General features: G+C 44.5%; 2 protein-coding genes across 6 annotated transcripts in view; one reads left to right on the top strand and one right to left on the bottom strand.

The window, feature by feature from the left end:
* TRAF3IP2 (TRAF3 interacting protein 2) overlaps positions 1 to 15,038 on the bottom strand; it is a 39,889-nt gene extending 24,851 nt beyond the window's left edge. The window contains exons 1-3 of one of the 3 annotated variants that reach the window (XM_019734943.3): positions 15,009 to 15,038; positions 14,324 to 14,519; positions 1,941 to 2,780 (exon numbers count right to left, since the gene is read on the bottom strand). In XM_019734943.3, coding sequence (XP_019590502.3) covers positions 1,941 to 2,772 — 832 coding nt within the window. In that variant the 5' untranslated portion in view covers positions 2,773 to 2,780; positions 14,324 to 14,519; positions 15,009 to 15,038. Of the gene's footprint in view, positions 1 to 1,940; positions 2,781 to 14,323; positions 14,661 to 15,008 lie in introns of those variants that run through there. The other 2 variants (XR_016020198.1, XM_019734945.3) reach the window with 2 other exon arrangements.
* Positions 1 to 24,812, top strand: part of LOC109449076 (uncharacterized) — a 112,928-nt gene extending 88,116 nt beyond the window's left edge. Inside the window, exons 2-5 of one of the 3 annotated variants that reach the window (XR_016020207.1) lie at positions 10,972 to 11,221; positions 12,489 to 14,008; positions 16,064 to 17,494; positions 17,581 to 24,812. The gene's annotated coding sequence lies outside the window, so the exon portion shown is untranslated. Of the gene's footprint in view, positions 1 to 6,252; positions 7,074 to 10,971; positions 11,222 to 12,488; positions 14,009 to 16,063 lie in introns of those variants that run through there. The other 2 variants (XR_016020206.1, XR_016020208.1) reach the window with 2 other exon arrangements.
* The last annotated feature ends 970 nt before the right edge of the window (positions 24,813 to 25,782 follow it).

Here is a 25,782-nt window from a genome sequence, read left to right as displayed (position 1 = left end):
TTTCAATTTTGAAAGTACACAAATATTACTGTTATGATAAGAAAAATTATCTTTAAGTGCAGATAGTAAATATTAAAAAAGTAGTTTATAGTATTATTCTCACAAAGTATTCCCTTCTGCCCTGGAAATCATTGAGAAACAAAATCAACCCTGACCTTGCCAAGGTTCATGTTCTCTGTGAGTCACACTTAAGGAATTTGGCCACCACACCCATCCTAGTCCTGGGCACCCAGAGCAGGCAGTGGTGTCCTCCACTCCCATCAGTTGATGTCCCAATTTCCAACAGCCTGGATCCTAGTTTTAGGCTTCAGGGGCTCTTTCTTCCCAATCCCTACTGTTTCTACATCTGGCCTTACTCCTAATCTCACCTTCATCCTTACCTGTGTTTTCTAAGTTAAATTCCTCTACCTCCTTCCTTTTTAAAAAAATAAAAAACAAAAAAAATTAATTACTGTTTGCTCCATTCACTTTAGGAAGCTTTATATTAGGTTGGTGCAAAAGTAATTGCAGTTTATAAGGTTAAAAATACTTGTAAAAACCGCAATTACTTTTGCACCAACCTAATACTATGTATGCCTGTACAATACAGTAATTGTGATTGATTACACCATTTGTAATTATTTCTATAATTTATTTTAAAGGTAGGCAGTAGGCTTTTGGTCAGACTCTTCTTATACCATTTGAACTGCTTTGTTACAGTGTTTATTTGCTTAGAAAAGTATCATATCTCACAGTCTTGTGTTTGATCTGTAAAGCTCTATAGTTACATTCCTGGGACCTTGGTGGAGATTTCATCAAGAATTGTGATGGACCTGTTATCTCAATCTAAGACTTTATCACTTTCAGAGATTTTTAATGCACTAATGTGCATTATTCATTCATTCATTCAGAAATAATTTATTGCGAGTCTAGTATATGCTGGCCACTGTGCTAAATGCTGGGGAATTGTGAATTAAAAATACATCTTTGCTGATGTGCCAAAGTTTGCATTCTGGAAGGAGAGTTAGAGAAGTCCATAAGTAGATGCAACACTGGTTATTAGGTGCCCTGACAGGCAGAAAACAAGGAAACAGAGAGCCTGAAGGAGGGCAGATCTAAGGTTCCCTGAGGGACACTTGAGCTAAGTTTTAAAAGATGTATATGGTGATAGTTGTTTAACTCTGTAAATATACTACAATTCATTGAACTGTACACTTAAAATGAGTAAACGGTGAACTTTACAGTATGTAAATTAGATCTCAATAATGCTGTTAAAGAAAAAGAAGAGGTGTAGAACCGGGTCAAATGCCGAGAAGGGGAAGAACATCCTGGATAGAGAGAAGAGCGTTGGCAAATGCTTGGAGAGGTGAAATAGCTAGACAAGTTAGGGGGCCTGCCAGGCCTCGGGTGTGGCTAGAATGTACGGTAGAGATGGATGGCTCAAGTCTCTAAATGGGTTTAAGCAACAGAATCACAGGAGAATTTCATCTCCATATAATGGCACGAATCCAGAATCTCAATGACATTCTAGGCACCTTCTGATTTTTTGACTGAAGGCCCCTTTCTCCGCCAAATCTAAGTTGGGAAAGAAGCACGCAGAGAAGGAAGAACCGAGATGCCCAAGAATTAAGATAATAAACAAGCTTTCCGAAGTCCTGTGGCCCATCTCCTTGCCTCTGGGCAGGTTTCCGTTAAACTAACCTAGACAGAGGAATCTGTTCTGTCCTTAAGTTTCCTAGAGAAGGAGGTTCCCAGTGGAACAGGTTTTTGGCTAAGATAAAGCCTTCTCCTAAGGCCCCTTGCAAATCCAACTACCCATGAAAAGCTCTATGGGAAGCAGAATGCCCTTCCTGTATTCTGACCTGCCTGCGCTGGTCTGCTGATGACCAGGCATTGACACGAGGCTCTTGCTTACTTAGTTACCCAGCCCAGAATGTCCAGAAGAGGGAAAGTTCACTTACGTGGCCCTTGGTGGTCGGCACCTCCAGGACAATGGTAATGATAGTTCCACTGAGCGTGTGGGGAAGGGTTGGGACGCAGCATCTGTGCACACACTGGATACCTCTGAGGTTCAAACTGATGGAAATCCCTGGACCTGAGAGGTCTGGGGAGGTCCTGGGGGTAACACACAGAAGTGAGTGGCAGGGGCCTTTCCAGCTGCCTGATGCCCAGGACATCCTGGGGTTGGGAATCATACCCCGTGTCTATCGTAGGCAGGTCTGGGGCTGCTCGGTTCCTGTGGGGCTGGGGCTGGGGCCGTTGCACAGTTTCTTGGCTATTGCTGGAGGAGTCTGCTGCGGCATTAGTTAAACTTTGGTCTGATTTGTCTGAGTCATGGCCAGTGTCAGGAGAAGCTGCTGAAAGCTGAGATCCCAGCCATTGATTGCGTTTTTCCATAAATGAAAACGGATGCTGTGGGGGGAGGGCTCCGACCACAGACTCGGGCTTAGGCTTGCTGGCTGCAGAAGAGCCTGAGGGCACAGCTCTGCCTGGGTCGGGGTATCTCCTGCAGAAGCTGTCTTCACTCTCCAGACCTTGAATGCGCAGGCAGGTGAGCTGCTGGGACACAGGCTGCTGGTGACTTGGAAGTTTCAGGTGTGGGTGAGCCCGAGCAAAGTCTCCTAAGGAACAGTTAGGGGTTTGGGGCGCAGACAAGCTGTTGGGTGCCATGTTCCCTATATTTGGAGCAGGTGGTTCTGATTCGTCCTCCAAGGAATATTCTGGGATTGGTCTCAGTAACTGACTTGGGTATGGTTCTGATTCATCAACCTCCACAGGAATGCTTCGGCTCATTCTAGTTTCTGGAACAAGAGAAAACATGCCACACACTTAGAAGACAGATCATTTCTTGGAGTCCCCACTTTATGACCCGAAGGGACCTCGTTCAAGATATGGTTTAAATTAATAGTAGTGTGACACCCATGTGCTTGCGGAGCCCCCATCACATAAAGTCGTTTACTTACCCTCCAGGCAGAAGCACTCGTACTTATTAAGATGTTTGTATCTGGAAGGAGATTCAAAGAATGCGATTGGACTATCATGTGGCAGACAGCACAAGGGGAAGACACAGATAAAAATTATCGGCAAAGTACTGAGGAAAGAGAAATTATCACGATGTGGGCTACTTCATGTGTGCTTGTCCACATATAAAACGTGTGTGGAGGAAACATAAGACATGGCTATAATGGTTGCCTCTGAAGATGGAATCAAGCTGGGGGAGAGAATTTTCACCTTTTAAACTTTAAAAATTTTGCTCTGTGGGACTATTGCCCAATAATAATTAAAAAAAAGAAAGCCTGATTTTAAAAGCACTGAAAAAAGGTCCTAGTGACATTTTCCACTTAACAGCTACAGGTTGTTTAGAGGACTTAATTTCCTCGAGCGTTATGCCTGCCAGAAGACAGCCACAGCCCTCTGCTCTGTGATATACTGGCTGAACTAGCAAGGTTTGCTAAACTAGCCTTTAGCCCACACAGCAGTTAGCCCACAGGTCAGGTACTATTAGTTTGATCTGCAAAAATAGAACTTTGAATCAACATGACAGAATGAAAAAGAAAATGAGCCTCCTCTTATAATTAGATTGGTTGAGCTGATGCCTCAGGATACCTAGGAGCCAGGGGAAGGAAGAAAGCACGGGGGTGGCTGCTCCTTCTGAAGCAGGTGTAGTGGGAGGGCAGGAGGGAGTGAAAAAGAAAAAGACCCTGAAGGTTTGCGCGATGCAGGCCTTGTACATAGCACACTTCAAATACCATACAGAGAAAGGGGTGGTGCCGGCCATGGTGGATTTTTAAATTCATATTTTGGATCCATGTAGAATTTCAACCACAAACATTTACTGAGAGCTGACTGTGCCTAAAATCACGATGTACATCAATTATTGTTCTAAGACAAATCTTGAAAAATATGAATTCACCTTCTCTGGAGCCATGTATCCAAGCCAATGACAACATGACAGCCCGCATTTTGAAATGCTCTCCCTCAGAGCAGAGGTGGGGCTAGCAGTTTCCTACCCAATTTATCTTCACTGCCTATAGAAAGATAACTCAATTTGCCTCTCCACTGCCTGCCTGCCAAATGAATGCTCTCTAATACTTCTCTTGCCTGCACTTGGTAACAAACTTGCCCCACTGCTGCAAACAACCTTTGTACTCTTTTCTGCCACAACAGAAAACTCCTTCAGCTTCTAATTTCCAACTGGCCCTCCTCCCCCATCCAAGTCTCTACTTCTGCTGTCTCCTTTCCAGACTGCTGTCCAGGCTGTGTGTGTCTGTTAACCCCTTGGCTCTGCAGAAGAGACCTCATCACCTAAATTGATTAGATCCTGTAAAAATGAACAGGAAACTACCCAACACAAATATTTCAACTATTATTTTTAAATGGTCACCATAGTTTTCCTTTCTTTCTTACAATTTTTCTACAGCTATGAAATTGGATATGCCATACAACACGCTCTTCAGCCGGTCAGGAAACAAAAGTATTTTCTGAAGGGATGGCTGAGTGTTTGTGTAATCTCCTGCAAGCATCTGGGGGCCCACAGGTGAAGGGGAGGGCAAAGGGAAGCATCAAGTGAGCCAACTTGCAACAGGACTACATTCTGTCAACTACTTCTTGTCATGTGATTCACTTTCATTGCCCACACTACAGAGACCACTGTTTACATTCTCCCTGGGTCTTCAAACGTGAATACCTTAGAAGTGCTTCCCTAAACAACAAGCAAAAAAAGTCACAAATTCTACTCTCTAGAGAAGAGCCTTCAGGGGCTTGGAGGAAGCTAATAAAAAAGGTGACAAGTGCAGTCATCTCATGTAACTAGAAAGCAGAAGTCCATCTTATGGTGGGAATTGTACAGTCAAAACTGGTCTGAAAGGGACCAGTTTTTACTGCTCTTCGGGTGGCAGTAAACAAACCCGGGATGTCAATGAATCACCTTTCAGGACAGCTATGGGATTAGCAACCCTTCAAAAACAAAATGGACCCTGATGTTTTAAATATGTCATTAGCAAATATTTAAACAGCAAATATTTACTGAACCCTGGTATGTGTCCAGCTCTATGCTGTGAATCCTCCTTCTGAGGCATAAGCCTAATTAAAAATTTATTTACAAGTGATACAAAATTCAAGAGTAAAAAAAATTATACAGTGAAAAGTAATCAAAATTATTTCTAAAGACATATAAAACATTATTCCTACCTTCGAGTTGCTTATGATCCAGATCAAGAGAGAAAATATAGGAAATCAAAGGCCCTACCTCAGGGCCTTTGCACTTGCTTTTCCTGTGTAGCTTTCTTCCATTCTCCTTCAGGTCTTTACTGAGTTGTCACTTTCTCAGTGAGGCCTCCCTCGTCACCTTCTTTCAAATTTTTATACACTCCTCTTACTCCCTGTCTCTTTTCCCTGCTTTACTGTCCTCTCTAGCAGTTAGCATCACTGTATACCACAATATGTATATTATAAATCCAAATATCTAATACATTCTTTGCTTGTTTATTGTCTCCTCCTCCCCCCAGAATTTAAACTGCACAAGAGTGTGATTCTCGACTATTCTATTCACAGCTATATTCTTAGCACCTAGAACTGTACCTGGCACATAGTAGGTTCTCAATAAATATTTGTTGAATGAATAAATGATTGATGCCTGTTTTGGAGTGGGCACAAGTCTGTGTAGTTGGCAGGGTCACTGACAGTGTGAACATCAGGCTCCATGAGGGGTGGCAAAGAGCATTTGGTGGACCAAGTCCTCAGGGTTCTTAAAATTACATCACATGGGTACTCTTCCCCCTTCCTCTCTTTCGTCCTCTCAGACATTCATTAAGTGCCTACTCAGTGTAAAACCCCGAGGAGAGCGTGGGCCATACCTAAGAGGTCCTGCTCTTAGGCAGAGTTGATTATGACCCTCACTTGCCAAATAAAGGTGATTCAACCACGCAGTGTGATGGGAACATCTGCTACTCTGTTCCAGATGGGGAGGCAGCTGGTCTAGTCATGTATCCTCAGAGCTTTGCCTAGAACAGCAGAGGGTGGGGTGTGCCTGCAGCTACCATGTGGGCCCCTCCCAGCCCTAAACCCTTCTGAGGGTGTCACTGACAACAGTTACACAAAAGTGCCACATCAGAGGGCCATGAACAGATGAATGGGTAATGTCGGAAACAGCAGTTTTATTTTTTGGTCTTTAATGTCAATATGGTAAAAATACTACAGATTAAAAAAAAAAAAACCAATCACTCAGTATCTCACCACTCTTAACCGTTTCCATTGTTCCCTCTTTCATGCCAGGGTGTCTCCACGTGATGTCCACCTGACATGGCCTGTGCTCCAGTCCCTAACAACGGTGGCACTTGGATCAAAGTGGAAAAACCCAGATTTCTAGCTATGGCCCAGAGAAGACTCTGACCCCTGAAGGGGACAGAAGACCTGCCAGCTAGGACCCTATGAGCCCCAGTACTGGCAGTGCCTTGGACAGTCTCAGGCTCAACAGCACGAATGCCAGAGCTCAGGAAGCCTGGGAGAAGCTGAGGCTGCCAGGCCTGGGAGACAACAGCCACGTCTGCCTGACCTTGGCAAAAGCCTAGGGGAAGGGAGAGGCTAGAGGGCGAGGGGACCCAAGGGAGCTTCTGGCTCAAAATCACTTTCTGAGGTCCACAGTACAGATGACCAGGCCCCACACCCATAGATTCTGAGGTCGGACCAGGCCTCCTGTGTATTTTTATTTGAGTCCCACTGGTAAACGGATTCTCTCATGCTTTGCGAAAGGAAGTGTAATCTGTACAATTTGGCAGCAACTACCAAATTTTGAAAAGCTTATGCCCTTTGACCTAGTAATTTTGCTTCAAAGAATTTCCTCTGCAGAGATATGTGCATATTGTGTGAAACGAAGAGGACACAAAGATAGGCAACTGCAAGGATGTTTCTAATAGCAAAGACCAGAAACAACCCACATATACAAAAAGGTTTTTTAAATGGTGGTCCAGTCCTACAGTGGATACTCTGCATCTTTTTAAAAAGACGGAGGAAATGCTGTGTGAACTGATGTGGAACTATTTCCAAGATGTACTGTGAAATTAAAAAAAGTAAAGAGCAGAATGGTGCATAGATGATGCTACGTGTCGTACGACCTGTTATTGTCTATGCGAATGCCACCCGTCAGAAATCCAGAACAGCCTCTGTAAAGGGAACTGGATGGCTGGGAACAGGGGCAGGAGGGGGACTTGCTTTTCAGAGTATTTTATCCCTTTTAAATTTTGCACCAAGTGCCTGTGTATCTACTTAAAAGATAAAAAAAGAAAAGAAAAGGAATTAATCGGGGGGGGGGGGCACTTCTTAAATTATATAAATGTCTAAACACTATGCTGTACACCTGAAATTAACAGAAAATAATTTTAAAAAAGAAAAGAAAAAGCTCCACTAGCGATTCTGATGTTCACAAAGATTAAGAACCTATGAGGGGGCCGGCCCGGTGGCTCAGGCGGTTAGAACTCCGTGCTCCTAACTCCGAAGGCTGCCGGTTCGATTCCCACATGGGCCAGTGGGCTCTCAACCAGGTTGCCAGTTCAATTCCTCGAGTCCCGCAAGGGATGGTGGGCTCTGCCCCCTGCAACTAAGATTGAACACGGCACCTTGAGCTGAGCTGCCTCCTGGATGGCTCAGTTGTTGGTTGGAGCGCGGGCTCTCAACCACAAGGTTGCCAGTTCAATTCCTCGACTCCCGCAAGGGATGGTGGGCAGCGCCCCCTGCAACTAAAAAATTGAACACGGCACCTTGAGCTGAGCTGCCGCTGAGCTCCCGGATGGCTCAGTTGGTTGGAGCGCATCCTCTCAACCACACGGTTGCCGGTTCGACTCCCGCAAGGGATGGTGGGCTGTGCCCCCTGCAACTAGCAACGGCAACTGGACCTGGAGTTGAGCTGCGCCCTCCACAACTAAGACTGAAAGGACAACAACTTGAAGCTGAACAGAACCCCCTACAACTAAGATTGAAAGGACAACAATTTGACCATTGTTCCCCCAATAAAGTCCTGTTCCCCTTCCCCAATAAAATCTTTTAAAAAAAAAAAAAAAAAAAAGAACCTATGAGGATGAGGCACTCCTGAGATCACCCGGGAGAGTGACTATGTTCCTTAAAATACAAAAGACCATTCAGCAAAGGGTGAGAATATTTATGGGGGTGGGGAGGACACAGCTAAGAACCAGGGCTAGTCCCAAGTACACACAAGTAGGCTGACACAGTGATGCATGCAGTTCTGACTCACTCTAATCTGACCCAAGAGACTCTAGTTTTCCTTCTCTGTCATCTCTCACTGCCCTTTGGGCTGTGAGCTGTGGTTCTAACTCTTAGATTCTGACTGCACCTTTCTTCAAATCTCCCTGTCGGTTTTCTCTGCTTACATGTCTCTGTCTCTGGCTTCCTTTTTGCCTCCTCAGGCCTGACACCTTTCCCTTAGCTCCTCTACTCTACCCTGGGTATCTGGTTTTGCAGGTAAGATCTTACCCAGATGGCAGCAGTTGTGACATCCCATAGGACAATGCTCCCTGGTGTCTTATTCACGGAACTCCCCTCCATCCCGTTTCCTGCATACAGCTCTCAGTCAAACCGCCTGAGCTGCCTCCAACTCTTTGCTCTTGTCTATTCCCAGCACCCTTTTTCTCCTTATAGCGCATCCTACCTTAAATTAGTCGTTTCTTGAAACAAAGCCTATTAGTCTTCACAACACTACCTTTCTGATCTCACAGTTGATCAAAAAGCTTCTTTTCCTCCCATCAACCCCACCTCCCTTTCTGCATGTCCATGAGATCCCACTTGTCCAGAGTGGGGAAACAAATCTCCCTCAGAGCACATATTAATAGATCTAATGTCCACGTTCACAGTTAACTGTGTCTGCTGCCTTCCAGATGGACTTAACCCTGAATCAACATATATTTCTAATGCATATTTAAATGCACAGGCTCCAGATTCCAACCCTGTAGGTTTAAATTCTTTCTCTGCCAGATGCATGATTACGTGTGACCTTGAGAAAATTACTTAACTTCTCTGGGCCTCACTTTTCTCATCTGTAAAACGGGAAAATAACAACACTTTCCCCCTAGGCGTATTGTGAAGATAAACGAAGAAAATATAAATAAAGTGCTTACTGTAGTGCCTAGACCATGTAAAGCTCTCAGAAAAAACCAAGGTTACAGTATTTTGTTATTGTTTTTACAATAAGTGATTTGGCTTTGGAACTCTTTCTAGACTATGTTCACTGTTTGTATACCTGGATGCTAACACCATTATGTGAACCTAATGTTTGGAGACCATATCTTTTCAACCAACATGTGTATTTCCGGCACATTTGATACACATCATCTCATTTGGTCCTTAAAACAATTGGGGCCACAGGCAGGGTACGTGGTATCACTCTACCATTCCTATTTCACAGAGACTTAGACACATAAAGGAGCTTTTCCAAAGGCACAGCCGAATCTAGACTATAGATCTCCTCTTTCCATTAAAACCACAGAGATGGGTGGAGGGGGTTAACAAACTTTTTCTGTAAAGGTCCAGAGAGTAAATGGTTCATGCTTTGTGGACACATATGGTCTCTGTCTCATACTGTTTTTGTTTGTTTTTAAACAACACTTAAAAAATATAAAAACTATCCTTAATAATATGCCAGTGAAAAATAGACCATGGGCTACCTTTGGCCGGAGAGTTGTAGTTTACCAACCTCTGATTATTGATTATGCTGATAACTCAAAATATAAACCTAATGAAATGGATATACTAAGAAACCGTACCCTTTGTTAGTAATAATTGTTTATATTTATTGAATGTTTATTATGTGCTAAATATTGTTCCAAGTGTTTTGTTTGCATGTATTAAGTTATTTCATCCTCACAGCCACCATATTTGATAGGTACCATTGTCAGCCCCATTATATAGAAGGGGAAACTGAGGCATGGGGAGGTTAAGTAACTTTCCCTCACTTTACTGAGGCCAGTAAGTAGCACAGATGGGATTCAAATCCAAGCAGTTCAGCACCTAAGCTGTTCACGTGACCATTTTGTATCTAGGTTGGGAGCATTAACTTATACAGCTATTTGAGGGAGGCGGGGAAGGGATGGGGGGAGTTGAGCAACCCCTAGAAGCTTCTGGAATAAATATGTTTTAGAACCCTTCTCTTTGAAGCTCAGGAGTCATGGATATAGGCAACCTGTGTTGTACAAAGAATCGCCAGCCTGGAAATCTGTGGTGGCTTGCCTTCACGCCGTGACAATAGTGGATCGGATATGGATGAGATTGCAGAGGCATCTTGATTTGAGAAAAGCACTTGATTGGATCTCATTAAATTTTAATCATAAACTGAATTCAAAATAAATTGAAAACTGGTTGACAGAGCATAAACAAAGGATGATGATAAATGGTGATACGTCTAGAGAGGGGATATCTTCCAGGGGACATGTCTGAGGCAAGGACGGATGGGATTTAATGAAGGTGTTATGTCCCTGGAAGAAGACAAATAGCAGAGCAAGAAACACAGGAAGGGCAGGAGCGAGCAGCCTGAGTAATTAATAAACCACATTACCAGCTCTGAGCAATCAAGGCTCGCTGCTGCAGTTCACCAACTGCTTGGAATTTTTTTTAAAGCACTCTTTGGGTCAACAGTAAGGTTGAAGGGTCCTAGAAACACAGCATGAATATTTCAGGGGGTCATCAGAAATAAATATATAAATTTACAGCTAGGAAGACCCTCATCCAATTTGGATCAGATACTTTCAATTACAGATTCTCAAGGTCTGAACTTCATCCTTCGGGGAGTAATTTTTTTTTTTTTTTAATGTGTCTAAAAGTCATGGATTTAAAAAAAAAAATCTTTAAACTCATTAATGTTCTTTGTTTATTGCCCAAATGCATGCGAACTTTCACAACATCAGTTTGCTTAGTGGAAGTTGGTTTTGAGTGAACTGTTTGGCTCAGGGTCAAATTCCAGTGAATAAATACTTCCAACTTTACTTGCAGAATTTCCCAGACAGAGCAGTTCTTCCATTTGATTTGCCAGAGGATTGGAAGCAGTGGTGAGCCCTGGAGACAAGGGAGCATTTACTGGCTCTTGTTCCTACCCCTTCACAGTACGACTCAGGTCAGGCCAAAGGCAGCACAGCGTGACCTGACCTGATTTGAAGAAGTCCGCTCTGGAACGTCTCTGAGCCGCTAAACAAGGAGGAGAGGGCCTAACGGGAACAGACTGACTCGGCCACGTTGGAAGTTGGTAATAAACACTTAGAGAACAACCTCACAACAGCCCAGGGGTTGTTTGCTTGTTTCAGATAAGCACACACATCGGTGATTCTTAATTCAGTCCAGACCCCAGCGTGAAGGAGAGGAAGGAGCGGACAGGAAAACTCAGGAGAGAAAGGAGAAGGGACGAGAGAAGCAAGGAAAGTTACAAAAACTTGAAGAAGATTTTTAAAAATTTGCCCTTAATTGGTGTAGTAGGAGAAGGACTTATTTAAATTGTGATTTTGATGTCTTCTTGGGCGTGAGAAGGGGCAGTTGGAAGGAAAGGAAAGAATGAATCCAGGTGAAAGGCAAGAGTGGTATCGGTAAGCTGGTAAGCCAGGAATAGTCTGGGAAGACATCACAGAGGAGGAAGCGAGTTCAGAGATGAAGGGAGACCTGGTGACCCTGGGAGGGAAAGAAGGAAAAACACCGGAACCCTGAGCATGGGAAAACAATGAGACAGATAAGAGCCAAGTTTCCCTCATCACTGAGGGAGCTGCCAAGACCCCAGCCAGTCTGCGGGGTGGAAGGAAGGGGGACATGTGGGCTGGGGGGCTCCAATCAGTCCCAAACAGCTTGATTTCAGCTGCCTTCTCAAGGAAACAAGCCAAACTGGCACAGGTCTCAGGGTCATAGGGTAGAAGAAAGCCCACCCTCCTCCCTCAGCCAGTTCATAACTTCTGGTCTCCAGGAAGGTCTGTGTACAAATCTGTACACGCACACACAGCCGAGCAGTCAGACATGGAAGCACATGAATGCTAGTAGGAACCTAGCGGGACAAGAGATGTGAAGAATGTCAGAGGGAGAAAGGATAGCCTGGGTCTCAGGAACTAAAAATATCTTGGTGACAAAACACTGGGAAGAAAGGAGAGAGGCCCAGGGGAAGAGCTTCTTGATTCCAATCCTCAGATGCTTTCTCACCAAAGGAAGGATTACAGGATTGTTTTGATAAAGAAATGTAATTAAACATTAGGGGTCATTTCGTGGGATCTGAAAGGAATTTATAGCGTTTAATATGCCTCATCTGTATTCTTTTCTGCATCAGTTGCCTTCAATTCATATGTGTGTTTTTTAAGGTTAATCTAAAATAGCCAACAGCAGAAAAGTGATTTGAATTAAGAATATTTCCGAGACTTCGATTCTGCGATGGGTAAAATAGATTTAAGTTAGACCAACTACCCACATAGTCTATCTTTCTGAGTGCCTGTTACAGAATGCCTGCAAATATGATTGCCTTCCCCTGTAACTCATCACAGGTGAAACGCCTTGAAATTCCTGACCTCTCATCCCAGGGGGACAGAGACAGCTGTCAAAAAAAACATGATGGAGGACTATACCAAGACTTCGATATTCCACAGAAAGTTTGGCAATACCAAAAGCTGTGAGTTAGCCCATCCCAATCAGCCAGGGCTTGTATGAACTATTCTGACAGAGCGTAATTGCCCAAAAGAAACAATAACAGCAAAAGTAATGGTTCGGAAAAGGTTAAGGATTCTGTGTGTCTGCCATCTAATAATGCTTCCAATCATAGTCATCACCCTTACATGGTATCAGGATGTGCTTCACAGCTTCCTTTCACCTCCCATGAAAGCACCCTCCCCACCCACAACAGCGATTAGTCTAGCTGAGGAGTGATTTCCAGCTCCAGCTAAGTCAGTAATGCAGCCTTCTGGAACCAGGCTTGTCTGCCAGTTCTTTGGCCTGCCTTGACTCAGTGGGCAAGTGCACAGGACAGTTCTTCCTGTGTGACCCAAATGGGACATGAACTAATTCAAGAAACCCCCGGTTTCTCCTAGTTAGCCAGAGCCAATAAAAACGCCGAAATTCCAGGTAGCCCTCCCCCAGAGCCCTGTGGCTGCCCAGCCTCCTTTAACCTTTCTCCCAGACTATGGGTTTACCTTTTGCCTTTACAGCAGGTGAGTGAAACAGAAATCAGAGCAGCTTAAGTGAAAAGGTCCTGAGCACTTAGAAGTGTTTGATAGTACACTGGGAGCTCCGGCATAAAAAAAGATTAAGAAACAAAGTCCTTTTCCTCCATGGACTAACCATCTAGTAACAGAAGGTAAAATTAATATATTTGAAAAAAATCAACATACAAGTCTTTCAAAGACCACCCACTACGGCTCCTCCCTGGGACTCCTGTTACCCTCGCCTTATTTTGTTAGAAGGGAATTTAGACAAAAATCATGTTAGTTCACTATCCCCACCCCCCACCCCCACACATTTTATTGATGAAGAAATCTCCAGGCCTAGAGACACCAAAGTGAATTGCCTAAGTCTTAGAGCCAGCGAGAAGGGGAGTGAAAACTTGAAACCAAGTTTCTTGTCCTCTTTTTTTAATTCATCATTTGGTCTCATTTTTCTCCTGCTCATTAACAATATTCCCCTCTTCTAAAAGGCTATCTTGAACTTGAAAGTCCCATGAAGCTTGATCAGCTTCTAAGATAATGTAATAAATAGCATTTCTCCCTTGTTTTCCCTAAACACTCTGTCCAGTGCCAGCAAATGTCTGGGCTGCGGGGAGAGGCGGAGGGCCGCGGGGGCGGGGCGGAGAAGGCAGCCCCCCGCCAGCCCCGAGCGAGCCCATCTTCCCGGCCCAAGAATGTGGTGTTGATTTTTTCCCAGCATGAAACAGGGATCAAGCACACTTGGGAGTTCGCTTCCATCTCTGCCACTGACGCGTCCTGGGGCTGGAAGCCAATTACTTAATCTTTGCCATCCCCAGCACCCTCGGAGAAGTGGGGCTTCTATTCTTAATTGAAACTCGTAGAGACGCGTAAGTACTCAAACAGATGGTTCCCGGGCAGCGCGCACCGGACCCGGTGTGGGTGCCTCCAGCTCCTCAAAGAGCTAATCTCGGCTCGCCCGTCTGAAATACTAAACCACCACCACTTTCTCGCAGTAGAAACTTAACTGTCATTTTTCTCAGCCCGAGTTGGTCTCTACACGTTCAAGTGAAAGGTGGGGCGAGGGAGGTGGGGGGAAAAGGAAGGCAAAACTTGTCAGTAAAGGAGAAAACAAGAGTGTTTTGAAAATGGGCCACTGGTTAAGAAGTAAGGCTAGGCAGGCGAGGTAAGTCTAAACAACTTACCGTAGACCCACTACGGACAGACCAGGCCACGGGTGGTCGCGCTCTCTCCTTCCTGTGTCACTCCACCTTGGGTCGCTCCGGCTGCCCTCCAACCTCTCCGGGGCCCAGGTAAGCAGTAGAACAGGCTCTGAAGCAGGAAGTGGAAGTTGTATGCAAATTTCTACTGAGGCTAGGAAGCCTCCGCTTAAAAATCTCCCTGTGGGCAGTGAATCAACAGCCGAGAAGTCACTTTATTTCTTAAAACAGAAACCTCCTTCATTCACTAGAAAAGGCTACTGACCAATTAGGCTGCATTTTGGTTTCCACCATCCAGCTAAATAACTGCCGAGGAATGTATCCCCTGGCCCTCAGCGTTATCGCAGCTCCCTAGCCTGAGAGGTGCCTGGGGAGGGGGTTGAATTGGGGTGTTAAGATTGGTTATTCATTAGCAGTTCCAAAGGAGAAGACTGGGGGTAGATAGTGAGTGGGAGTGTAAAATAATAGCTTCTTCATATTTCTAATTGCTTAAAACATTAGCGTTTACTGCCCTTAACCCGTTGCCCTGTAAGCACGTACACATAAATACACACACACACACACACACACACACACACACACACACACACACACATCCTCCTCTGGCTGCATTTTTCATGACCTCAAGTTTATTTTCTCCCCCTCCCTTCTTGTTCAATCGGTAGCCTACAGAATTTATTGCTGAAGGAGATCTGGAGACAGGATGACTGGGGCAGCAGAGTGTGATGGGAGATGTTGTGCCCGGAGCTCTGGACTCAGAGGGAGCTGGGTGTGAGCTCAGTTTTGCCACGGGCCAGCTGGACACCACATCGGGGTCCTGGCAGGCACACACTGTGCTCCTGGTGCTGGCCTTGCCTGCCTGTTGTCGAGGCCCAAGGATCAGCCACGCGGCAGACCGGCTCTCCACCCTTGGGCAGGGGACAGTCCCCAGAGCATTCCCAGCCAGACTGCCAGGTTCTGTTCAAACGGGCCACACCAAGCGGGTTGCTCTATATTCTACAAGCAGAGGGAATGCAGCTTGTTTTTAAAACAGCGTATACAGATTGTACACGTTTTTGGTATATCCTTACAATGGAATTTACACAGCTGTTAACAATCATAAATATTTATGACTATATTTATTTCTATGTACTAAAATGGAAAAGTGGATATAATTTATTGAAAAACATGATCTCATTTTTGCCAATGTATGCGACAGATAAACACACGTACATACATAGGTTTATGTTTGTTCACCACTGGTCCCAGCACCTAGCACATTACACAGAACATAGTAGGTAATCACTATATCTCTGTCAAATGACCAAAAATGACAATGACAGAAATTTCTGGAAGAATGCATGCCATACTGTTAAATGGTTGTTAGCTCCAGTGAATGGGATTGAGGGGAATGAATGAGAATGGATGGCTTTTATGCTATACACACATATGGACTCTTTGACTCCCCCCCCTTCAACAAGCATATAGTACTTTATTCATTAAGAATAATAAAGGTTTTTGTTTTTTTTTAATAGTAAGGCCTTGGACTTTCTGCCTCAAAATTATTATTATAATAATCTTTTTTTAGGGTAGGGTAAAATAGCATTCCCTACGGAGTGGTTGGTACCAGGATACTTTTGGTGTGAGGAGATGAGAACAGAAAAGAGAAGAAGCATGGCAAGGGGAGGAAAAGAGAGGGAGAGCAAAGAAAAAGGCGGGATGAAAAATATTTTTCATTTCTTTTAGATGCCCTTAAATGGATTGGGAAAAGCCTGGAAGATGCTTCTGTCAAGTACTGCCTTTGGAATACAATCCATCAGGAAGAACAAGGGGAATCTTTTTTTTTCCCTCCTTTTTTCCCATTTTCCCAGATGTGAGAGGCTTAAGGATCCTGTAGGAAAAACACCAAGTGCTGAAGTGCTCCTTTCAATTGCTGTGACCTGGGCCTTCCTCCCGTCCCAACTTATCCTAAGCAGAAAGGCAGGCACTTGGGGGAATGAGTTAATGGTCCGCCTTTGCTGGGGCCCCTTCTGAGAAACAGCCTAAGGATGTAAACTGTTTAGAGAGGGTGCCCTAAACGTGAGAAATTTCCATCAGAACATGCTCGAGGGAGTTACAGTGAAATATGATTACAGGGGAAGTGGCAGAGAGTCTGGGAAAAGGACACTTCTGGCCCCCAGGAGTTCCCACTGGGAGCTAGTTTTCAGGCTCACACACACACCCGTTTAGCTGTCATCACAGGAGGGAAATCTTCACTGAGGACCTATCATACACTACCTGTTAGCACACTTAATTCTCCAAATAGTCTCATGAGCTGCACTTACTGTCATTCTCACTGTACCTTTGAGGAATCCCAGGCTCAGAGACATTGAGTAACTTCTCCAAGGTCACACAGCCAGACTGGGGAGAAGGATTCCAGAACTGTTTCACTTCCAGGTGGACGTTACTTCCCCTCCCCCCATAGCCCTCTTGTAGTCTGTCCTTGCTACATGTTTGGGTGGAACACAGGTAGTAACTTTGTTATTTTGCACAACTCTTGACAACTTCAAGTGGGAAAAAAAGGTTTAGGCAATACAAGGGTGTGGCTGAGACTATGCCAGTTACCATGGTGCTGTGTTTATATGGTGATGGCTGCTGTATAAATAATAGGTAGAGTAGTCAAGATGTAGGTCAGCTCTCTTCCTCCAGTTAAAAGTCTAAGAAGGAAGCATTTATGTTTGCCAGATTCTAGAGTTTGTTCAGTATTCTTGCAAAAGGAATAATTAGATAAAGGTCAGTTTTTCCCCTCTCTGTAAACAAAACAAAACAAAACCATTTGGACCTAATGCTCAGAAACTCTCCATTCCACAGCACTAATCTATGAAAAAAAAGGGGGGAAAAATGGGAAGATTCATTCCTTGGACAAACCTTGATTTTCCATTTTTAAATGCTATAATTTCAAATGCTGAAAGGGCAGAATAAAACTATGACACATCATGAGAAAGAGAATACTCCCATCATGCACTGCCCTGGGAATGGGCCTTGTTCAAAGGGTCCCCAGCACCTAGACATGGCTGGATAACTCCCCACAACTTCTGATAGTGGAGTCACTTTGGGGACAGAGGCAGGAAGAGGAGACGCCTAGTCTACTAGTGCCCGGTTCTGCCCTTTCTGGTTACTTCAGTACCACAACCTTCAGTGAGTGCTTGCCTCATTCCAGACATTGGCTAGGTGCTAGGCATGTGAGCTGAAAGAGTCTTAACATGTTCTTGTGTCTCTTTCAGAAGCAAAAGCTGGAGATGCAGGCAGCTCCAAACCAACTAGCCACTAGACAAGCTGCGAGTCCGCCCGTGTCTTCTCCACTGCTTTGGTGCGCTGCTTCTAGTCCAGAGGGGCTGCCAGGCCCAGGCAGAAGCCAGAACCCATCACTACCCTCCTCCAATCCCTGGCGAGTTCTGCTCTGGAACTGTTTCCAGTTCTATCTGCAGAATCAGTCAGGACCTAAAGAATCTAACCAAGAGGTCCTGGTAATACGAACTCTCACAAGGAAAGGGCTAACTTATTCTTTCCCCCCCCAGGAGGTTCCTTGAGCCAGTACAGATTTACACCCCTTCTTCCACTACTGAGGGACTATTGAGAACAGTGGCTTCATGAGGTACAAAAGGTCCTGTCATGCCATTTTCCTAGGGCCATGGTGTGTCTCTTCACCTGACATTTGCATACCGAAAGCGGAGCAGTCCAAAGTTCTGAGAAAATCCAAAGGTTATCTGGGCCAAGGTGACTCCCCTCAGATCAACTGGACCCAAAGTTGTTGGCAGCTCCTCTCGCTAAAAAATGATGAAGTCCTAACCCAGGGATCCTCGTTACTACCAGCCCAATAATAGCTAACGTTCAAAGAGTGCCTATTAAGTGTCAGCGGTGTGCCAAGAACTTTGCATGCATAAACTCATTTAATGTTCACAATACCTCTCTGAGGTACGTACTGTAAGATTAGCTACCATTTATTGAGTATCTACTATGTGCCAAGTGGTTTTCATGATCTGTATAACGAAGTAGAGAAATTCACCAGATAGCCGCTTCCCGAGAGAGAGAAGAGCAGAGAGAGACCAGATTCTGCTTCCTATGGGGGCTGCCCTTCAGGGTACGTCAGATGAGAGGAATGTTTGGAAAGGGACGCTGAGGAAGTGGCACAAGCCCAGCAGGATGTGGAAGAGACACAGCGGGGTGGCAGTGAGGGCCTTTGTCCTTTGGGGAGAAATGTGGTGGTGAAAGAGCAGGAGGGATCCTTGTGCCCCTTCAAGAAAATCTATGATAAATAATCTTACATTATTCTCCAAGTCTCTAGTTGGATGTACTCAATTGTTTGACTTTTGGACATGTACGCTCATACATGGGTGGCTTTATTTAGGTTACATTTAAAAATTAGGATGGTTACTACAGAAAAATAGAAACTAAGTGTTGGCGAGGATGTGGAGAAATTGGAACCCTTGTATACTGTTGGGAATGTAAAACGGTGCAGCCTCTATGGAAAACAGTATGGTGGTTCCTCAAAAATTTTAAAATAGAATTACTGTATGAACCAGAAATCCCACGCCTGGATATATACCTGAAAGAAGTGAAAACAGAGTCTAGAAGAGATATTTGTGTATCATGGTTCTAGCAGCATTATTCACGAAAGGCAAAAGGTAGAAGCAACCTAAGTGTTGGATGAATGAATGGGTAAACAAAATGTGGTATATACATACAATGTAATATTATTCAGCTTAAAAAAGGAAGGAAATTCTGACATGTGTGTTACCACATGGATGTACCTGGAGGACGTTATGGTAAGTGAAACAAGCAGTCATAAAAGGACAAATACCGAATAATTTCACTTATATGAGCTACCTAGAATAGTCAGATTTATAGAGATAGAAATTGGAACGGTGGTTGCCAGGAGCTGGAGAGAGGGAGGAAAGGGGAGTTATTGTTTAATGGGTACAGAGTTTCAGTTTTGCAAGATGAAAAGATTTCTGGAGATGGATGGTGGGGATAGTTGCACAATATGTGAATGTACTTAATGTCACTGAACTGTACACTTAAAAATGGTTAAAACGGTAAATTTTATGTTATGTGTATATCACCACAATTAAAATAAAAATCCCCAAAGCAGCTCTGCACAATAGATTTTATTAACCTCATTTTACAGATGAAGAAATTAAGATGTAGAAAAATCAGGTAGCTTGCTAGGGCTGGGTTTCAAACCAGATCTGACTCCCTAAGAATGGCACGCCTCTCCCCTGCACCATGCTGGCTGGTACCCACTTGAGGGGTGGCCAGGAGGACAGTGGGCATATGCTGAAACCACCCATAGACTGCCCTTCCTCTAGCACTGCTTTTTCTAGTGTCCTTATTCTCTCCTCTGCCTTTCCTTCATCAAAAGGTGCTCTCAGGAAAAAATCTGATCACTCATTTATACCTAAGTTACATGGTGTGAATTTAAATCAATGTGCCACCTCTCAGAGGGGTGCTTGCATTTTAAGCCTCATCACCCTCTATGAAATGAAAGCCTTTGTTCCATATTAAAGGAATTTCAGGCATCAGGAAGCAAGCAGGGAGGAATTGGAGGGTGGTAGTGGCAGGTAGGGCAAGCATAACCCAAAGACATGCATTAGATGGTGGAAACTTTAGGCACAAAGTTAGAAGGGAGATCAATTTTACGGACAGACTGAGTTTTCAAGGCTCCACAAAGATGTGAGGTGTGGAAGTAAGGGAGCTAAATGGACAGTTCACGTGAACCCTCCCCTTTGAGCAAACTTGGCTGCCTGGCTTCCAGGCTCCAAAGTCTTGTTTTGTCATGAAAACTGTGCACATCCCAGAAAAGAGCCTCTAGAAGGTTGATTTCCTCAGGGTGTCATTTCCCTGACAATTCTCAATGCCTCTTCTCTTCCCATCACATTGTGAAATTCGGTATAGAGCAGCGGGGTGCAATAGCTGGAGATCTCTGTCCAAAGAATCTGAACAGCCATCCCTTTGGTGTCAGGAATACACTCTATGTACTCACAGACAGAGTGTGGTGTACAGAACCTAAGGCAAATCACAGAGAGGCGAATACCTGTTTCTGGTCTTCGGGGAGTGGAATACCTGAGACAGGGCAGTTGGGGAGTGGAAAAGACATTATGCCAAGAGCATCCGTGCTAAGAGCCTGGGCTCTGTCAGATTTCTGGTTTGAGTGCCTACTCACCTCCTGCCAGGTGTGTGACCTTAGGAAGTTTCTTAACTTCTTTGTGCTCTGTACCTCGGTTTCTTAATCCAGGTAATGAGAATAGTAAGGTATCTCTTTCATGGGTAAACAAGGCTCCAAATGCCGCCTTTAAGTGAAGGAAATGAAAGTTCTCCCCCAGCATAGAGCTTGGTGAGTGGGGACCAGGGTCTATTTGAGCCCCACTTGCCTCCTCAGCCAGGTGCGAAGTGCCCAACTATATACAACCCTGTGGGACTGTATGGAAATTAGATTAAATGACCTATGTGCAGTGTCTGGCATTGTGCTCAATAAATATTAGCTACTATTATAATAATAAATATGAAATACTATGTAAATGCATAACTCAGTGTACCAAGAATTAGTTATCAGTCAATACTAATACTGTAAGGGAAAGAAGTCAACAAAGTAGTAGACAATACAAACATTCATATGTAACAAGATGTATTTTTATGCTAACAAATAAGGGTTATTGTATGTTAGAGAGTTTACTGCAAATCAGAGATTCTAACCACATGTAAGGATCCAGTTGAGGAAAATCCAAGGTTTGAACCACATACCACGTGAGGGCTTTTGCCTGCCCTGTTCTGCTCTCTGTTCTGGGGACAGACTGACCACTTCTCCTCCCAGACCCTAAGGAAGCTCATGTAGAAGCAGAGCTGTCTTCTTTCTCTAAGCTTGCTGCCTTGATGCTCACACCCTCCTGGAAGAAGAAAAAAATTACGTATTCTTTTCATTTAGAAGATCTTCCTTTCAGCTCTGCCTTGTTGGCAGAATGCATATAGGAAGAAGTGAAAGGAAACAGGGATACAGATGCTATCTATAAGAAAGATGTTCTTAGAATTGCATCTTAAAAACAATTTACTGTGTGCCAGAAAAAGACCAGTTGGGAGCCGTCACAGGCAGTGCTTCCGAGATTTTGCTACATAGAATCACCTGAGAGTTCTGGCAGTGAGCTACAAGTGTTTCCTAGGTACAGCCAAAGTTGCAGACTGACGCTCTAAAACATGTCTTATCAAACTTGAGTGTACATGCAAACTGCCAGGGGATTTTTTTTTAAATGACAGAATCTGAGGCCCGAGATTCTGCATTTTAACAAGCTCCCAGGTGCTACTGACGCTAGTTCTGTGGACCACAATTTGAGTAGCAAGAGTCTACAGAACAGGGCCCAAGGGTGGTGCTGCTATTCTGAGGACCCTCAGCTTTGCCTGTCATGGAGAATTTCTCACTGGAGTGACCTTTCTCCTGATGCCCTGATCTTGCCATTTTTTGAGCCTATTCTGATATCTTTTATGCTATTCTGGGTTTGGATCATCAGTCTCCCTTGATGCCTGGGGAAAAATCCCCAAATTCCTGCTTTTTCATTATGCAGATCACTTCCGGTCTCCTTCCAGACTGTGCTGGGAGGCTGGCCTTTTGTAACCCAAGAGGTGTTTTTCTCAACAATCAAGTCACGTTCCTTCTGCTCCCCACCCCCTCCATCCTACACCTCTAGAATTCAGACGCACAACTACAGTGATTTCTTTCTTGTATCAATTGTTTTCCTTCCCTGTTACATCGGCAAAGACTGAGAGTGCTGAGGGCCGTGACGCGGGGGTGACGAGTTGCACAGAGCAGAGATGCAGGATGAGAGCTAGACATCATGTGCTGAAGAGGGGCCAGACGGAGGTTAATCCCTTAGTCACACAGGCTGTTATCTGCAGACCCCTAGTGAAGAGAAACACAGGACTTTCCTCAGTACTAAAATGATACTGAATCTTTCACAGTTTGTTGCATAGAAGTGTGACTAGAGAGGATTAAATCTACGCCTGATTCTTCCTACAGAGTGTGGATTCAGTCACTACCAAGTCTTTTGTTACTTCAAGTCTTGATTAAAGAAATCTCATCTGTGTCTCTGTAGGTGGAGCTCTAGACAGAGATGACTCTACCTGACAATCAGAATCGAGGTTCTGATACCCACGATGGCCGTTCCGAGGCCACTGGCACGTTGCAAGCTACTATCTCAGGGAGGGGCGGTTCTGTCTGAACAAGTTCATGTTCCAAGGCCAGTTCCTGCTCCACAGCGCTCAGGGCGGGCCTGCCCCAGAGAGCCTCATTTGGGGATGGTCCTCAGAGTGATGAGAAGTTAGATCGAATCTAAGCTGCCCAGTGTCCCCCAGCTCCCTGCCACTCAGAGTTCTGTTTCATAGGCTGTGCATTTTGCCACAACCAGTCTCTGAGAGGGTGAGTCTCATTGTCCGGCCTGCTGGAACATTCACTAAGCAGGGCTTTTCTGCTCAGCAGATGATGCTGGGCTTTCCCTCACGGGGGTCTGGCTTTCCTGCTCAAAGGCACGAGGTTCTCAGGATAACCCAGAAAGCCCAAGTCCTCTGTTGTGTGCACTCCCTTTTCCTTTAATATTGATTTCAGGTGGCTGCAGTCCCACTTCATTTCCTGTAGGATTTCTGAAGGACTCCACAGCCAATGTGCACTCTTGAGTTTCTGCTCACGCTGGACATGGGTGCAGCTGATTTCCCTCTACATTGGAGAGCCCCGCCTCCACCTCTCTGTCTCGCTTATTCTCCCTGTTTGCTCAAAGGGCCACTATCGCAACTCCCTTGCACATAACCGATTTTAGCTGAAGGTTTAGGGTCAATGGAAGGGAATTACAGCCCAGGGCAGACCAAGAAAGCAATTTAAAATGAACTATGAGGCATTCAAGCTTCACTGGCCATCTTTGCCTGGTGCATATCTCGTTGGTCATCTTTCACCCTAGGACCCCCAGACCTTCATGGTGCCAAGCTTGGCCCCCTCTCTCCAGAGACTTCTTCTCTTCCTCCTTTCAGAGCTCTAGATCCTTATCTCAGCACCACCCAGGGAAGACAAGAGTCTTGCAATTCTCTTAGGCAGTACCGTCTAGTTCCTTTTATTGCTGGTAAGTTTCTCCCTCCTGATCATTGCAGCGGACCTCACCTTTCACAGCCAACCATGTCCCTTCCAGGTCATTCCATAAACAGCCAGGATCTGCCAGCAAGATGCCTAAATGCCAAAAGTGACCATCATTTTATATTTTTATAATGGTTATTTTTCCGTTACATCAGAAATTTTACAAGTATTAAGATGAAATTAGGAAACAGTTTGGGGATTCCTTAAAAAGTGAAATATATGATCCAGCCATTCTTTACTCCTGGGTATATACCCAGAAGAATTGAAAGCAGGAGCTTGAACAGATATTTGTACACCCATGTTTATTGCAGCACTACTTACAGTAGTCAAAAGGTGAAAATAACCCAAATGTCCATCAGTAGATGAATAAACGAAACATGGTCTATCCATAAAACAGAATATTATAGAGTCTTAAGAAGGAATGAAATACTGATACACGCCACAACATGAATGAACCTTGAAAACATTATGCTAAGTGAAAGAAGCCAGACATAAAAGGACAAATATTGTACAATCCACTTATATGAGGTCAAATGAGAGAGCAAGTAGAAGAGAGGTTATCAGGGGCTGGGAGAGGGAAGAATGGGGAGCTACTATTTAATGGGCACAGAGTTCCTGTTTGGGATGATGAAAACATTCTGGAAATTGATAGTGGTGATAGTGACACAACAATGTGAATATACTTAATGCCACTGAATTATATGTATACTTGGAAATGGTTAAAATGGTAAATTTTATGTTATGTATATCTTACCACAATAAAAACAATTGGGAGTCTTGGCTCTTTCATCTTCCATATCCTCAGGCAAGACCCTTCTCCATACAAGTCCCTGGAGAGCTCTAGAGGGGACATGTGAGGGCTGAGGGCAGGCCGAGCTGGTTATTACAGCACATCTGTGTCTTTAAAGCAGGAGGGGCTGTTTTTTCATATTCTGCTTCTCTTTGGGACTCAGCATCAAAGCTTGGCTCTCAGGTAAGCCTTCCCTCTAAAGATCCCAAATGTTTTGCTGTTTTCAGTTTTCACCTGTCTTTTGATTGGGTTGAAGCCAGCTCCATCCCTGGGATTAATATTCACAACAAGCAGTGAGCGATTAATTTAACCAGTTGAAATTTATTGTGCATTCGCCTTAACTCAAAGCTGGCTTCTGCTGGGTGTTTATTTTTCACCGTTGATGCATTGCACATGACAGCCCTAAGCATCTGAATTTAAAGCACACCATTGTACAGAATTCCTGCTGCCCCCCCTTCCTCTCTCCCGACCCCCTGAAACCTACAGAACTGAGTTCCACACCATGTCTCAGAGAAGGTAATTCTTGATTGCTGGCCTATGGGAACAGTTGGGAGCCTTAAGGCAATTTGAGATTTGGATTTCATGCCCAGCACATGGAGCTGGTGACTCATTTCATTTCAGGGGCTGCAGTCAATAAATTCTGACTCTAGCTTACAAGCGCATATCCCATCCCACCCCCGGCCATCACAGAAACAACCAGAGCCAGAGCCTGTCTCTCAAACGGAACACGAAACCCTTTCTGCAGGTCCATCCTCACTCAGGGTTACACGTGTGCCATCAGGCATTGTGTAGCTCATCCAGCCCCCAACCCCTCTCCTGCCTCACCTCGCTTCATCTCACCCCACTGGCCCTCCCTGCAAAGTGACTGTCTAGAGAGGACTCTAACTGCTGGTGCCTAACAAGGCAGAACAAAAGCCCTCATGCTCACGGAGTTCCATTTGGAGTGCATGACAATTTCAGAGCACAAATGGAAAAAGAAAAAAAGATGGTTTGAAATCTGTAGCTAGCTTTTATCAAACCAGGACTTGTAGCTCTCAGCTGACAATCATCCAATAGCTAAAACCCACGAGGGACGGTTCTTTCTCGCAGCTTCTGGCTGGCTATTAACTATCAGCAGCCTTCTGACCCTTTTTCTAGGGAAGTAACAGCTGGCAGCTGACAAAGGCGCTGGCAGAGGGGGCAACTTTTGCTTCTCTGGAAACGGATGTAAGATTGGCAGGAAACAAGGCATTTAAAATATGACGACTATAAGCATTTTCACTTGCCTTTTTTTTATTATGCTTTTGGATTCTGGCTCTGATTGCTAAAATGTATTATGTGCTAAGGAGTTTTGATGGCATTTTTTTTTGCAAAGTAGATGTCCCAACTCTTTCCCTGTCACTAACACCAACCCAGATAAAGGTGCATTCGATGAGTGTTGTCTACTTAGCTGTCTTTAAAATAATTGTTAATAAACAAAGATGGTAGACTAGTGGTCACGAGATTATAGGAGCTTAAGTGTGGTGCTGCTGACTAATTAAAACACGGCGT

This window comes from Rhinolophus sinicus, chromosome 2, assembly GCF_057876585.1.
Source record: "Rhinolophus sinicus isolate RSI-liver-muscle chromosome 2, RSI-T2T, whole genome shotgun sequence".
NCBI classification, from domain to species: Eukaryota; Metazoa; Chordata; class Mammalia; order Chiroptera; family Rhinolophidae; genus Rhinolophus; species Rhinolophus sinicus.
This window is presented reverse-complemented; position numbering and strand designations above follow the sequence as displayed.